The following is a 15613-nucleotide window of genomic DNA, read 5'->3' on the forward strand; positions in this document are numbered from 1 at the left end:
TTTAAGAAAAATTACCTCCAGTACTGTGGATTCCACTCACTGCTTCCATTAGCTTTGTCATTGTGAATAGAATTTATTTTTTTTAAATGCATTTAGCCAGGAGTGCATTCACTAGCATGCTGCATTTGCAAAATTACAGTGGCTTGGACCTTGCAGTTCTTTAGAATTTGTCCAAGGTCAGAATTTCATTGGCTTTCCTTACAGATTCCCACAACTGCAAACCAAAATAAGAATAGAAAAAAAGAGCTTACCTGCAGAATATTGTACCAGAGGATGCTAGAACGTGATATTGTAGATCTAATTTTTAGAGTTGTTGGTGTACAGTGCAGAAGCGGTGAACACTAAGGAGGGATCTTTGTGATGACCAGTAGATACATAAACATAATGAATTACAATATCATGAACAAAGTGATCGGAAATCGTATCCTAGTGTGATCTAGCCTGAAGTTGTACATGAAGGTTATTGAGTTGTATTCCTCACTGTCTGACTGTTGTTGAACCCTTCAGCTGTGTACGAGCAGGCTGCACCTGCAGCGCTTTTGTGTGTAAGAGGGATTTGGTGCTCCTGCGTTCTCCATAGTGTCCATCATTGTGGCAACACAGCATATGGCCATGAGTAAACGTCTGAAAATTCAAGATGGGCATCTCTGGTTCTTGTCCTTATCAGAGCCTTCCTGGAAGGTTGTTTATGAGTATCAGAGGTGTAGAATGAGAATTGGCAAAATCCAAAGGAAATTTCAATTGTTACATCTAAACATACACATTCGTTATTTTTCCAACAGTACCAAAAGGTGCTTTTTTACGGTGACTGCAGATTTCAAGAATTACCAAGAAGGCTCTAAACATTTGCATACAAATGTCTTATTTTGACTCTAAATGGCAAGTGTTAAAGAAAATTACTGTGTTTGGTTAACACATGCATTATCACACATTTTATTTAATTTGTTTTAGATGAGAAGATTGTGGAAAAAATACGAGCTTTACAAATGAAAGCTGAAGACTATGATGTTGTTAAGGTGATTGGAAGAGGGGCTTTTGGAGAAGTGCAGCTGGTAAGATTGATGATTTATTGATTAAACAGATTTATGGCTGTAGTCAAAACTCTGCCCAGTCTTGCATGCTTTATATCTAAAAATGCATTCTTACAAAGAATAAATGTTAAAGTAGAAATCATTTTCATTGTATCCTGAGGTCATTTCTATTGATAGTAAGCCAATACAGTCTACGTTTAGAATGTGATGGATTGGAAGGGAAGGACTTGGGAAACAGTTTGCCATACTGTCATCAAAATGAAACAGGCAGTTCATGGCAGTTTTATTTTTGTTGGCCACAACTATCACCACGTAATAATGTTTGAAACCCTCCAATTAAAGAAGAAGCTAATAGTGCAACCAAAAAAAACTTGTTGTTTTTGTCTTGTAATTTTGATCCTTGCATTGTATTTAACTGATATGGTTTGTGTATTTTTTTTCCATTAAGACTCTTCTCTTAACATTTTTACCCAACAGCCTATCCTATATAATATCTATTGTCAGAGATGGATTACTTTTAAAATTTATATTGCAGAGAAATTCTATTTCAAATAACAAAACAAAAAAGTTTACACTGTCTGACTTAATATATCATGCACAGACAGTTTGCATTTAGTTTTGATTTGTCCTGGATTCCCAGGACAATCTGTGAGATAAATAGCAGAAACATTGGAACATGAGATGGATTGATATGTCAGTTTTGAAACATGCTATAGGTGTAAGCAGCTAATGGAATCTGAGAATAACACAAGTTTCCATCAGCTAACAGGTAGGTGTGTATTGGCTGATCCATGCTAATTTTCTGTGTAAGCATTCTTAGAGGATGTGAGAGATGTGAAGTCAATGGAAAGGGGAACAACTAATTTGCAGCAATTGAAGCTGGTTTACTCGTTACCACAAGGTAACAAAAACTGTATTTTGCTTAGGGATTTTGGCATGGAAGTGGCATTTTACTGTTCTGTGCTAATTTTGTACTAGAAAGAAGGGAAGGTCATATCACCTGGTAATAATAAGGTATTTTTGGAAAACACAGTATTTCGAAGTTTTGTTGAGAAATGTCGCAAGTTGTTATATCTGCGGTTCTTGTAGGAGGCACACAATGTATAATGGTAATAAACCTATTACCCATTTATAAAATTATTTGTATATTCCATGCTAGTATTGGTGAAATTGGTTGGAAACAGGGAAGAAATACAAGCTTTTACAACTGTTTGTTTATTTTTATTCCTTGTTTACTTTGCAGCAGTGACTTGATCAAAGTTGTGTTGTCTTAAACAGATGTAATTTTGATCCTTCATTACCAATAAGTCAATATTTATTGTCTCAAAATAGATACAAGAGGTCTTGGTTTGGTGTATTAGAACAGATGAATAGTGGATTCAACTTTGTGGTTTAATACAGTGTAAATAAGGTGAAGCTTTTGCTTGCTTACTCTTCCTGGCTAACTGTATAACGTGCTTTTCAACATGAAACAAAAAATGGAGTGGGAGAAAACGATGGCTAGCTTAAAACCACTTATGTGCCGTATCGGTAATTTGCAAGTTTAGATGTCATTCATGTGGCAGTTAACAGCATTGAATCTGCAATTTTTATTTATTTATTTTGTATTATTTTTTTAAGGCAATTTCATCCAAGTGTGGCAACATGGGAATGTAGCTCCCTCTTCCCTATTTCTTTCTGGGTCAGTTGTGCTTCATTTCTATCAAGAAGAATTTATGAAAGAGGGGGAGGGATTTTTCCAAAGATGGCATTTTCAATCAAGACTTTAAAGAATTAATGGGTGTATTGCTTATATATCTTTGCTGGCAAGAGATCAAAACCAAAACTGTCAGCAGAACCCCATGTATTTGAGAAGCTGCTGCTGCAGAGAGCTTTGTAAGAAAATGGTCTATTCTTACTCCTCTCTGTCTTTTCACTGATAGTCAATTGTTTCATTTTAAAGTCTTTTATTAGACATTTTTTCATTATATATTTGCAGTTAGAGCATCTACTAAGGATGCTTTTGAGATGCTCTTTTTCCATGTGCTTGAATGGTTATCGAAGAACAATCAAGTTGTAACAGCTGCAGTTCCTCTTCCATTTATTATTGGGAGGAGATGAAAAGGAGAAGATACCAATAACAGAAATTGTTTGCGTTTTTTGGATGTCACACTGATGTATTTGCTGGAAGCATGCAAGAAAATCAAATTTTTAATGGGCTTCAAAAATGAAACATTGTTTTCTTATATACATTTCTAAGCACTTCATGTTTTTTTTGTTTTTGTTTTGTTTTGTTTTTCTAAACCATTAAATAGTTGTTTTTTTTCATTTGCTTTTTGACATTTAATTTTCAAGTTCTTAATTTGTTCTGGCTTAGAAGGAAAACATTTTTTTTCCTCTTAATGTGCTTTTTTTCCTCTTAATGTACTGTATCATGAATACCTTTGTAAAATTCTAAAGTAGAAATTGTTCACAGTGCACATACTTCAGCTAGGTAGTTTGAGTAGTCTGAAGATAAACTTTAGTTCTCATTTGCTTAATCTTTATAATGTAATGTTGAAACACACAGTAACTTGGTCATATATGACCAAAACAGTTGTTGTTATTTTTTAAGCAGGCACTTGAAGCCCTAAAATAAAAAAGCTAAAGAATGGTTGGTACTGGAAGGAAATCTCTTTGTGTTCATATAGAGCTCTTTTGTACTTCATGCCAACTTAAAAAGAACATTCTTTTTCTGGAATGTAAACATACAAGTAGAAACCATGATGCTGTATTGTCTTACAGCTAAGAAGTAATGGGTTAATAAATACAACTGTAGATCTGAACTAATATTAGCTGGTGATGAGGGCATACATACCTAGATTTTTTGCCTCATAAGGTATGATACAAGTTTAAACTATTGAGCTAAGCTATATCTATTTCTACTCCATTCATAATGTTAACACCACAGTTGCAGATGATGGATTTGCAGTAATCAAAATATTTTGCAACACATTCTGTTATCAAAATAGAAATTTGTTTCACTGGGGGCTACAGAAAGAACCATAAATAAAATATGCTTGAGTATGAGTTAAATTCATGATTGTCATGTTATCAGTGCCTGCCATTGTGCATAAAGATATGTAGAACAAATATTTTTTAAATATTTGTTCTATTTAAATATAACGAGACAAAAAATGAGCACGTTAACATATAGCATAGAATAATCAGCTGTGACTGCCTTCATGTAATTTTTTTCTTCCCCCAAGCTTTCTGCTTTAGAATGGCATTTTCTTGTGAAACAAGCGGAGCACAGAGATCAACTTCCCAGATTATAAAGAATGGAAAACATATTCTTTGCTGTTGTATCTTACAGCTAGATTTAAAACAAACAAAAAAAACCACCTCAATTTCCCCCCATCACACACAAATTCAGTGCGGTAAAGAGAGATCTGATGACTCTGGTTTGAGCATCTGATTTTGGTGGAAGAGCAATTTCCGAGGACTTGAGAAGTATTAAACTCAACCCTTGTACCCTGTCCTTCTCCTTTGCTGGGTCAGTGGTGGTGAAGAAAGCTAAGAAATCCCTGTCTGCGGCCAGATCTCTTCTTCTTGTATGCAGTGGCGCGAATAAAAGTGACTGGTGTCTAGGCCAGACATAAAAATCGAATTATGGTGCTTAATTTGTTGCTTGTGGTTCATGCAGAAACAGCAATTTATGAAAGCACATCCTGAGTACCTCTTTTGTTTTTACTTTAGGAAAAATCCTCTTGATCTGAAATCAAAATCTCAGTTCCTTTGCCCAGGTCTAATTACACAGTACTGTAACACTGCAGTGACGCAGCAGGCTGACGTGGTCGTATGCTGGAACAGAAAACTAACAGCTAAATCCTTCTGGTGTTGGGGTAGTAAAGGATGCTCTGGGTGACAGTCTATACGGTATGATTTAGAGTTGCAAAGCAGGGGTTGTCATAGCATATGTAACCAGGTGCTGGTTTCGAATTTTCCAGGAAATGCTTGCTGTATGAGGCTTTGTTCCCCAGCCGCTGCTGCTGTCAAAGTGCATATAAAGTAGTCGTGGTCTCTTACCCAAAAGTTTATCAGGATGTGAACTTCAGGACCCTATCTGCAGTAATTTCCTATGGTTCTATTACATAATTTAGAATATTTGTGATTATTTCAGAACCTGAGGGTTAATTTCACAACTCCACTCTAGAATCTTCATTTTCTTTCATGGTAGAAGAGTTGCTACCTTTATTAATCCATACTACATATTTAATCTGCTGTTTTCTTTGCCTACAGATTATCATCTGATGTGAATGCTCTAGAAATTATGGATGCATTTTCTGCATACTGATTTCCTGAAAGTCTTAGATTGATGTGATTTTTTTCGTCTGTCAATGACGAGGCAGAGTAGAGGGAAATTCTCATTCCTTAATGTGTTTTAGGAGTTAAATGAGGCCATGTTACTTTATGCTGATGGCACGAAGGGATTTTCCTACCTATTTTGAGTGTTACTCTGGTGAGCTGCAGTTTAAATTTGGCAGTTCATTTAACCAGTTGGAAGAAAATGAAACATCATGACAGTTTAATACATGAACAATCTGCTATATGAGCCAATATATGTATGTACAAATATAGCTCTTGGGTGAAGAGCCCAGTGGCCATCATCTAAACAGGCTGTCTTCAGCAGCCATCGTAGTGATGCAAGAAGTAATATAATTGGTAGGTCTGTTCACCTGCGAAGCAAGCCTTTGGATGTGCCAGAAGAAACCTATCTTGAAATTTCTCAAGAAATAGTTTAGCCAACTAATAATCTAATGGCACTATTTAGAGAGGTGCACGAGTTTTTTTTGCTCCTCTTATGCATGAGCCTTCTTTAGGGTGTACTGACTATTGGAGTCTTTTTCTCTAAGTAATTGGAGATAATTGTTTTTGTAAATGAAGACAGCTATACTAACTACACCCAAGCACAAGTACACGATGAATTTAGGAACCATAAACTACTAAAATGCCTTACAGAGATGTATATGCAGGTTCACATGAAATGCTTCTGCAATTAAACAAGATTTTCTTTGAGGTTTCTTGTTGCTGAGTTTCTTCTGTTTTTGAACAGGATTACAAAAGCTCTATGTTACAGAGCATAGTTTGTGGTGTACCACCAATTCTTTGTAAATAATTCCATCAGGGATTAGAAAATGGGAGGAAGGTAGTTTGCAAAATTTTCGTAGAAGACACGTTCACTAGCTGATTAATTGTTAATGTTCTTAATGCACACAGGTAACATGGTTCTGTCTTAGGGTTTGACTGGAGGTTTTTTGACTTAGTTATGCAGAAGGTTGTTGGTCAGTGTTAAACTGTGCAAGGTGCTAACTAACATTTTTGTACCTGTTTCTTGAAAGCAAAAAGACACAATTTCAAGAACTGTAAATTGATAGATAATCCTGTTGCTATATATGTTTTCATTTCTTCTAAGGTTTTATTTATTTATTTACTTTTAACCTAATGTTTCTCCTGTTTCTACAAATCATTCCCGTTGGCTTGAGCAACAAGCTCAAGCTTACGGCTCCTCAGGAACAGGAGGCTGATGCTCCCATGTTTGTAAACCACATAAGTGCTTCTCTGAAGCTTTGCATTGCAGTTATAATGAACCTGAAATGCTTCGATTTGTACAGGAAAAGAGCTTATTAAACATTATTTCAAGAATCATGATTAAACTTGGACATTGCATCAACCTAACAGGTTGGGGGATATGATTTATTTTACTAAATGTTAGGTTTTTAAGTGAACCACAAAGTCTTTACCATTTGGTTCTGATGTCACAAATGAGGCCAACTTAATTTTATTTTTTTTCTATGCATAAAATATGCCAAAATTTAAGATATAGTTAATTTATTATTTCTGCTGACGCAGACATCTCATAGATGAATACTCCTCACCTTGATTTCTGCAAGGAACACTTGTCAATGTTACAACATTGGTCCTTTAGTAGTTGTTTCATTAGTCACATAAATAGAATATTTCACTAACAGGATAATGACTTTACAGTCTGTCGTATGGATTCTTTTTCATGTCCATATTCAGATGAAGTTTTCCAAAATATGTTCAGATTTTGTGATAAAAGTTTTAATTTCAGTTTACTAACAAGATCCATATTACTGATTTCACACCATTTAAAATGAATTTAAGAACAAAAAAAGAAATAGCAGTGTTTTCATGAAAACATAAAAGATGAACGAATCTGAAGTGGACTGCTTGCAGAATTTCTAACAGATTAATGAAACAGAGATAGTGTTCAGAATAAGAAATTGTAAACAGTTGCATTTTTTTCTTCTTACGTGACGAAACTTTTAAAGGGAGCATAGAAAAGCATTTTCTTTTTCTTCTGTAAAAATAATTATTTTATTGTTTTTTTCTAGTACTCTGGTGATTTGCAGTAGGCGTATTCACTCAGAAAATGCTAGGAGCAGTCTTGCTCTTTATAGGAAGGTGGTACGTTTCGGGTTCTAAGAAAATCTTTTAGCAGTTGCAATTGGATAAAGCAGGCTACTGAAGACAGCTCTCATTTTTATGGTCATAGCCATAGTAGCAAAGAACATGTGTTTGTGCATCAGTACATCTTCAGTAAAGCAGCTATCCCAAACAGAGCCTGCAGCCCTGAGGCACGTCCTTCCTGTGGCCCCACAACTCTTCCTCTGGGGTTGCAGCAGCAGCTGCAGGAGTTGGCCAGGCTCTGGCATCTGCTTGGCATCCGTGTTTCTTCCCTACTATGTTTTTTGGAGCAGCTGTCAGGTTTTTCTTTCCAGGTTTGAAAGTTCTCAAGTTCTTACTGTGTAGCAAGTTGGATATATGAAGACCTGGAGGCATTGCATCCCAACAAACAGTTTGCAGTTAGGAGAAATTTGCTATGTTGGTACTCAATTTTTTTATTACTATCATTTTATTTTTATGAGACATATTGAAAAAGTTGGTTTGCTTCTTTTCAACCAACAGGTTCGCCATAAAATGACACAGAAGGTTTATGCAATGAAGCTACTTAGTAAATTTGAAATGATCAAGAGATCAGATTCAGCCTTTTTCTGGGAAGAAAGAGATATCATGGCCTTCGCAAACAGTCCATGGGTGGTTCAGGTAAGGAAGAAATGTAAGAGTAAAATAATAATATTAAAGCCATAAATCATTCCTAGTCTTGAGCTCGATTTGAATTTACTTCTAAACTCAATGGTTTAGATTCAGATCGTACTTTTTAAAGATGCATGTTTACAGCAATTTCAGTGAGTTTCGTGCATTTGGTTATATTAGGACGTAGATTAACTTGTATTTTGGTCACTAAAATGCATCATAACATGGAATTAAACAGAATTTTAAGTATCCAGAATGAACAGCATTAAGTATCCACATAATTATTGGGAATAACGGAGATAGGAGAAGTTATGGTTCCAGATAGAAAAAAAATCTGTATAGGAATATAGAAACAAATGCTAGCATTACTTCCAGTCTTTCTTGATGATATGGTCAGTTGATCACAAGAAATTAGTATTATGAGTGCCTGAAGATGTTACTGGCCTTTAAGTTGAGATATGCTAGGTGGATGAGTGCACATTCCTGGTGTCCTGCAAGACGGGAGACTGTAACAGTGATTTGCTTGAAGCCATCCTCTCTCTGGTGGTCAGTTACCACATCTCAGCTCAGAAGCAATATCCTCCTGCTGATGGAGAGTTGACTTCTTCAGCTGTTCTTGAACACTGTTGCTTGCAACTCTCTCATGGTATTCGTTATCATGTTTGTAAAATGGATTATCCTTTTGGGAAGAATTAGTGCTAAATACTGCAATTTGTTATAATTGGTAGACTACATGGATTAATAAAATGCATAGTGAAAGTATACGTTTAGGGAATGGTATTACTAATATATTTTGTTAAATAATTAATACATTTAAATCCTCTCAGTTACATTGCTGCACTTCTGTATTTTTAGAAAGTAAAAACAGGCCTTAAGCTCTCCATATATTTTTCATAATATTTTACATCATGCCTGCAAGCAACGTTTCACTTTTTTTTTTTTTCATTTAGATGTTTTACTCTTCTGAGCATATTCTGTATTCTTGCCTGTATTCAGGTGAAACACTTAACAGAATAGATGACTTATTTACTACTTTGGTTTTGTTCTAGTGACAAAAGTTGTCTAGAAAGTGTTTTTATTTTTTTACAGTTGAACTGAATGATCATGCAGTTGAAAGAAAATGTCTGACTATTATCACAGGAAAGGGTATTGCGTGATATTTATATGTGCATGTATATTTGTAAATGGAAAATGTCAACTGTATTATAGCTGCAATTGTGCTTTCTGTGACGGAGTGTATAGGAGTGATATATTTAGCTATTGTGGTCCAGGGGGGTTGGAGCTGGTTTTAAGAAAATGTAGGTCCCGCTCTCTGAGGTAGAAACTGGGACAGATCACATTGCTTCTCTGTGTCGTCTTCGTCATGTGGAAAAAAAAAAAAAAGTGAAAGCAGAGCCCTAGATACTGTTGGTTTTATGAAATCCCTTGAGAACTATACTGAACGTGCTGTATAAAGGCATAGTGTTATTTATCGTTCTGTTAAATTAATGCCTTTAGGTATGGGAATACAGGCCCTATTTTGGATTTTAATTTAGACTTTAATGATTAAATACATGATCACATTATGTATTGTATATCGTATCTGTGTGTGAAAAGTAATACACAGTAAATTTTACTATGAAGGTCCAATCTGTAATAAATTTCCTATCTTTCTGGGTTCCTTGTCCTCCACAGACTCCCTAGTTCTGATTTCTTCCTTTCCGTTCATCCTTTTTTTTATTGCCTTTGAACTTTGTGTGAGTAACTTAAAGATGTGAATACGTTTAGTTTTTAATGTAAAAGAGCAGTATTCTCTGAGAAAGTGACTTTCAGATACATAGTGATTCTTTTTGCTGTTTTGGGTCAGTTTCAGACCCGGTGATTGCTGAGTGAAATTCTATAAAATTTCAGTGCTCTGGGTCTGAAATATGTTTTAAAAAGACTAAACTTACTTTAACTATCATGCCAGTTGGAAACATAGTAGCTGCAATGCATACCAAACAGTTAATTTCATTGTTAAGGATAATTTCTTTACATTGTATTATTGTGTTGTTATTTCTGTTCTGATTTTTTTCTCATTTCAGCGTACATGTAGTTTTAGGACAAAATCAGTATTGACAGGTTGATGGTTTTTTTTTTTTTTATAAATATATATGGAAATGTTACATATATATATATGTTTATAGTATATGAAATTCAGAAAATGTGTAAAATACTCTTCACTATTGAGCTATTTTCAAATCCTTACAAGGTACCCCCTTTCTCAGATTCAATATTTGGCATTTTGATTAGTAGTGATACTACTTAATGCCAAGAAACATGGAGCTTTACATAGTCGTACCACTGAAGTAACGGGGAAATCTTTTTTGTTTCCTTAAAAATGAAAGTGAGAGTTTTCAAAGCTCATTAAATTTCAAGTTACTGCAATAATTAGTAGGAAATACAGATTATTTGAATATATAAAATAATTTTACATCCTTGAAAATGTATGCTCAGGCTTAATACAACTTGAAGTATTCAAGTACTTTATTATTTTTCCCAGCTGTCTCTGAAAAATAATTGCTCCTTTTCCTTTTTTTTTTTCTATGTTGCAGCTTTTTTGTGCCTTTCAAGATGACAAATACTTGTATATGGTAATGGAATACATGCCAGGAGGAGATCTTGTAAACCTTATGAGCAATTACGATGTGCCTGAGAAATGGGCCAAGTTCTATACAGCTGAAGTTGTTCTTGCTCTTGATGCAATTCACTCCATGGGCTTGATACACAGAGATGTGAAGCCTGACAACATGCTTTTAGATAAATATGGGCATCTGAAGCTGGCAGACTTTGGCACTTGCATGAAAATGGATGAAGTAAGTATGCAACTGAATAATATATCATCTATAAACTGTAATTCTAAGGATATTTTCTTATGAGTTATAATACCCAAAGGAATACTTATCAAATGGTCCACTTGGTTGGAAAGCTGTTCCTTGTCTCCTAGTTTTAAATACAAGGGTACTTTAAATAGTGTAACGTTGTCTATAACAAACTGTTTTGGCACATGGAAGAAGGAAATAAACTTACTTTTTGTTATTTTTGAAAGCATGCATGTTTATGAATTTCTGAGGTTCATCTTTTTGCCAAATGTCTGAAAAGCTTATGAGACAACTCCTAGTTTCAACATTAGTAACCTTGGAACAGTTCATAAGCTGACAGTTTTCTATAAATGAAATGATTTTATAGGCAATATAACATTCTTATATATATATATATATTTTTTTCTAGGTCTAATTGTTCTCATAGCATCCTCTAGTGGTCATTAAAATGAGGTCACAGTAAGGTAGCAGTGAAATGTGATCTATTGATTAAAATTTATGTTTGCTATTAGTCAAAATGTCATATTTTAGCTGTCTAGATTGTATCATGTGCAGCCAAATACAGTTTTCTAATGAAGTTGCATAAGAATAGCTATTGTATTTTTAACAAGATGCACTATCTTGTATTATTAAAGGAGACATAGAAATAAAACTATCTTTAATAGTTCGCACAAATCTTCCCTGACAAAGTGTCAGGCAATTTACATGGTACATTCTTCCTATGAAATTAAAGCAGATACTCAAAAACTTGTATGAATGTATCATTTACTTGGGCTTTGAAAGATTTCTATGTTAATGTTGGCAAGGATGATCCTTTCTCAGCTTATTTGCTTTAATGTGTTAGATTCTGTATTATTTAGGTAGTGCTTGGTATAGTTTCTGAAACCTACTTAATTTGCATTTGCATTGTTAAGTTAGTATCTATCCAGCTGTATCTAGAATTGCTGTCATTTTTTTCCCCCTTCAAGTGACAATATATTACTCTTGAACAAACACATCTGTTTATTGAGATTCAATAGTCTGTTTAGTTTGGCTGATACTGTAGTTGTTATTCCAAAGATGTACAGATTGTTTACCTCCACTTTTCTTATTTAGCTGCCTGTATTGTAGGGGACAGCCTTTATTTTAACTGGAAAAGTCAAAAGTGGTATTTGATCTCTTAATGCAGTCTTTAGATTATCCTTCATTTTGAGCCAATTAGACTGTAGGTCTTAAGAAAATCTAATGTTCATCAGAAGAGGCAATAAAAAAGCTTCAAAAAGTTCAAAACATTTATCTATAAAAAAGGTAATCACTTATGCTATGTTAGGGAGCCCAGAATTTGTGAACCTAAGTTTTTTTTTTTTTTCACTTTGTTTTGTTTGTTTTGTCTAAAAGCATGGAATACTAAAATGTGGGTGATCATGCTATAAATGTGAGAACTGCATGCGCAGCTCTTGTAAAGAGCTATAGCAAGCTCCATTTTGGACTGGGCATCATCAATGAACTGGTGATCTCTTAAAGAAGTTAATTTTTAACAGGCTACATTTTAAGTTCCTCATGTTTCTCAGACTCAGTGGAATGGCAAAAATATTTTATACAGGAAGCTTTAGAAGTTGAGAGCCTCTGGACTGTCTCCAAATCTCATGCTACTTCTTACAAAACATGAACACATCCCAGCTGTGTAAATATAATATTGATGTTGGCAGGATGATTTCTGGAAAATATATGCTTACCCAACACTTATTTATTTTTTCTGACTTGGAGTTCTTTTAGCAGTTGTACATATTAGCATCTTCCTTACACTGTTGAGAGCTGAAGAAAATTCTGCTTCAATTTTTGTGAGAGACACAGTTTGAAAGAGAGACTTTTTTGATACTTGCTGTGGAATTGAAATGAGTGTTAAGTTGTCCAGGCCACTCTGGACACTTGCAGCAGAATTCCTCCTTACCAGTATGTGGAAAGAATTGCAAAGTCTCTTAGTGATGCTTTCCAACATGAAAGGAACCGGCCTCTTTATGTAACTTGGTTGTGATATTTTGTTGGTGGTGTTGTGTTTTTTTTTTTTTTTTTTTTAAATCTGCAACAAGGTGAATATCTGTAATTGAATAAAGGATGGAGTTGGCCTCAAAGGTTTAGTAGGAATTGTAATTCCCTTTTGGTACTTAGGTATTGAAAAGAAGCCCAGTGCAGGTTTCACCAGATGCTACTCTTTGGGTTTGCTGTAAGTAATAAACCAGGCAGTAGCGTGGTTGACTACTGTAGGTGTTGCAGAGCCAGAAACTGCTAGTGCTGCCTGGCTCAGTACATAGCTCTGGCTTGTGCTGACTGTGCTTTCAGGACAGCCCAGGCTTAGAGAATGTCTGTTGAAAAGAGATGTGACTGAAAGAGGAACCATTTATCACTTGGGATTATTGCCTCGGCTCAGATAGTTTAGCTGAAAGAAGAAATGTTCCTCTTCTTAGAACTTGGCTTATTTCACAGAGTAACAGAATGGGTCAGGTTGGAGGGGACCTCTGGAGGTCATCTGGTCAAGCCCTCCTGCTCAGCAGGACACTGATTTCTCCTCGATGCTCCTCCAAGACTCTGCTGGATCCTTCTTGCTTCAGTTTGTTGTCTGCAGCCTGAGGGTAGTATTAACACCTGATCTGCGGTGTCCTAACATATCTGCACCAGCACTCTCCAGCTCTTGTTTGCTGATAAGAAATTCATGAGGGAATGAAAGTCTAATTCTTAGCCTTGGTCCAAGACAGCAACTCATTCGGGTCTGGCTGAGGATGAAACCAGAACTGCTTTGCCTGCAGCAGTGTAATGGTTTTGTACGATCGATCCTAGGAAACACAGTAGCCTCACAGACAGATCTTCACAAGCTGTGAGAACATACTGTCTTGTTGACAACTTCTTTTTTTGGTTGTTTGGTTTTGTGGTGTTTTTTTTAAGCTCTTCACTGCACATCTGTCACATAGCTGCGGGAGCTTCCCTCAAATGGGGTTCCAAGATCCACCCTGATCTTTGGAGGTGGTGAGAAAAGTCTCAGGAAAAATGCCAACCTGAGACTACTGAGAGGAAGTTTAGTATCAGAACTGCTATAAATAAGTAGGTGTGGTGTTCGGTATAAAACAGGGGCTTAGGATTTGAAACACAGGAGTAGCACTTTGTCCAGAGAAAACGGCCCCCTTCAGATCTCTTCTCAGCTGATGAAATACAGAAGGCAGAAGCCATCTCACAGAATGTACAGAATGTCAAGATGTCATGTAGCGCACAGAGAGGACTTCCCTGTTTACTTGGCTTAGATGCCAGAGATGACAGAAGCTGGTCCGACTGTGGTAGTTAAGAGTACCCAGTACTTAAAAATACATACAGGACAACACCCAAGTTTCTAGTCAAGTGATAATGCATTTTTAGATTTGCTCCTGAGACAGACAGTAGCGAGTTCTGTGGGGAGCAAGAGTAACCAATGCCACGTGGTTAAGAGAAATACAGCCCTCTGAAAACTGATGTTAGCACACAGAGCCCTTTTGTTTTGCCTGGAGAAATATTTTTGTTTGTTTGTTTTGTTCTTTGACATCTTGTCTAAAAACTTAAGGCCTTGTACAGTGGAATTCTCTAGCATCTACAACATCATTGACGAGAAGCTTTCTCGTCGCCACCTACCAGCCATCAGACTTGGGTAGGGCCGCCTTTTCCTCATACAACATTAACATGTATAAAATATTAAGAAGTGTTCTTGTTTTGCTGTATTAATTACAGAGGAATGGGAAATGGGGTGTCATTAAGTGCTTAGGTGTTAAGGTGATGCAACTGATCTTGTGACTGAAGCTGCAGTCCTCAGAGAAACCTCTCAGCACTGTTGTGGTGACATTATATTTAATGTATCTTCTTACTTGGGGAGGGATTCAGGTGGCTTCAGCCAGGCTTCACCGAGGGAAGGCACAGACATTCCCTTGTTGTAATTTTGCATTTGGGTAAGGAAGGCGTAGATGTGCACCAGTGCTGGAGGCTGTTGCCTCATTAAGATGCCGCAGCCCTACTTGCCTGAGTGCTGTTAGAAGCAGAACGACAAAGTAATTGTTCTCGTCTTGTGCCAGATCCGTTTTTGAGTGTTCTTGGCTTTGGATTTCTGGAGCCTTTGGGCTTTAGCTTATTTTCCAGTACTATTTCCATAATGTCATTTAATGTAAAACGCAATATTTTTCTTTCTCCAAAGAATGCATTAGCTCCTCTAAAATGAGTTGCTTCATTTTCTTAGCCCAGGATGATCAAGTGGTATGCTTTTATCTGGCTCATTGTGCAGGAAACAGAAGTTAGCCTGCTCTTCATTTTGGAACTGAGAAATTAAACTTCCTTTACATTTTAGCTTCAGCATAGAGTTGTAGAGGAAGATAAGCATTTACAAGGAAGAGATCTTCAGTACTCCTTAAGTCTCTGCAGTATTAGTGTTTTGGCCTACTGGTTCATGACTTTCCAGGATCCTGTTTTTGTACATAAATAAAATTTCCTGGCAGTTTGTATTGTATGTGAAAAGAAATACTCTAATTTGGTATTTAATTTTTCTGTATATAGATAGTTCCAAAAGCAAAATTGATTCTTTTCGTTTATTTAGATAGGGATTTTGGCTTCAGTTGTTCCTACTGATACTCTGTATTAACATTGAGCTAAAGGTGATGTCTGTATTAATATTCA

At 35.9% G+C, this 15613-nt stretch overlaps 1 protein-coding gene across 3 annotated transcripts in view; it reads left to right on the forward strand.

Moving 5' to 3' along the window:
* ROCK2 (Rho associated coiled-coil containing protein kinase 2) overlaps positions 1-15613 on the forward strand; it is a 103357-nt gene that overhangs the window by 53701 nt on the left and 34043 nt on the right. For all 3 annotated transcript variants that reach the window (XM_040553491.1, XM_040553494.1, XM_040553492.1), the window contains exons 3-5: positions 952-1052; positions 7983-8120; positions 10685-10945. In XM_040553491.1, the coding sequence (XP_040409425.1) occupies positions 952-1052; positions 7983-8120; positions 10685-10945 (500 nt within the window). The remainder of the gene's footprint in view (positions 1-951; positions 1053-7982; positions 8121-10684; positions 10946-15613) is intronic.

This window comes from Cygnus olor, chromosome 3 (assembly GCF_009769625.2).
Source record: "Cygnus olor isolate bCygOlo1 chromosome 3, bCygOlo1.pri.v2, whole genome shotgun sequence".
NCBI classification, from domain to species: Eukaryota; Metazoa; Chordata; class Aves; order Anseriformes; family Anatidae; genus Cygnus; species Cygnus olor.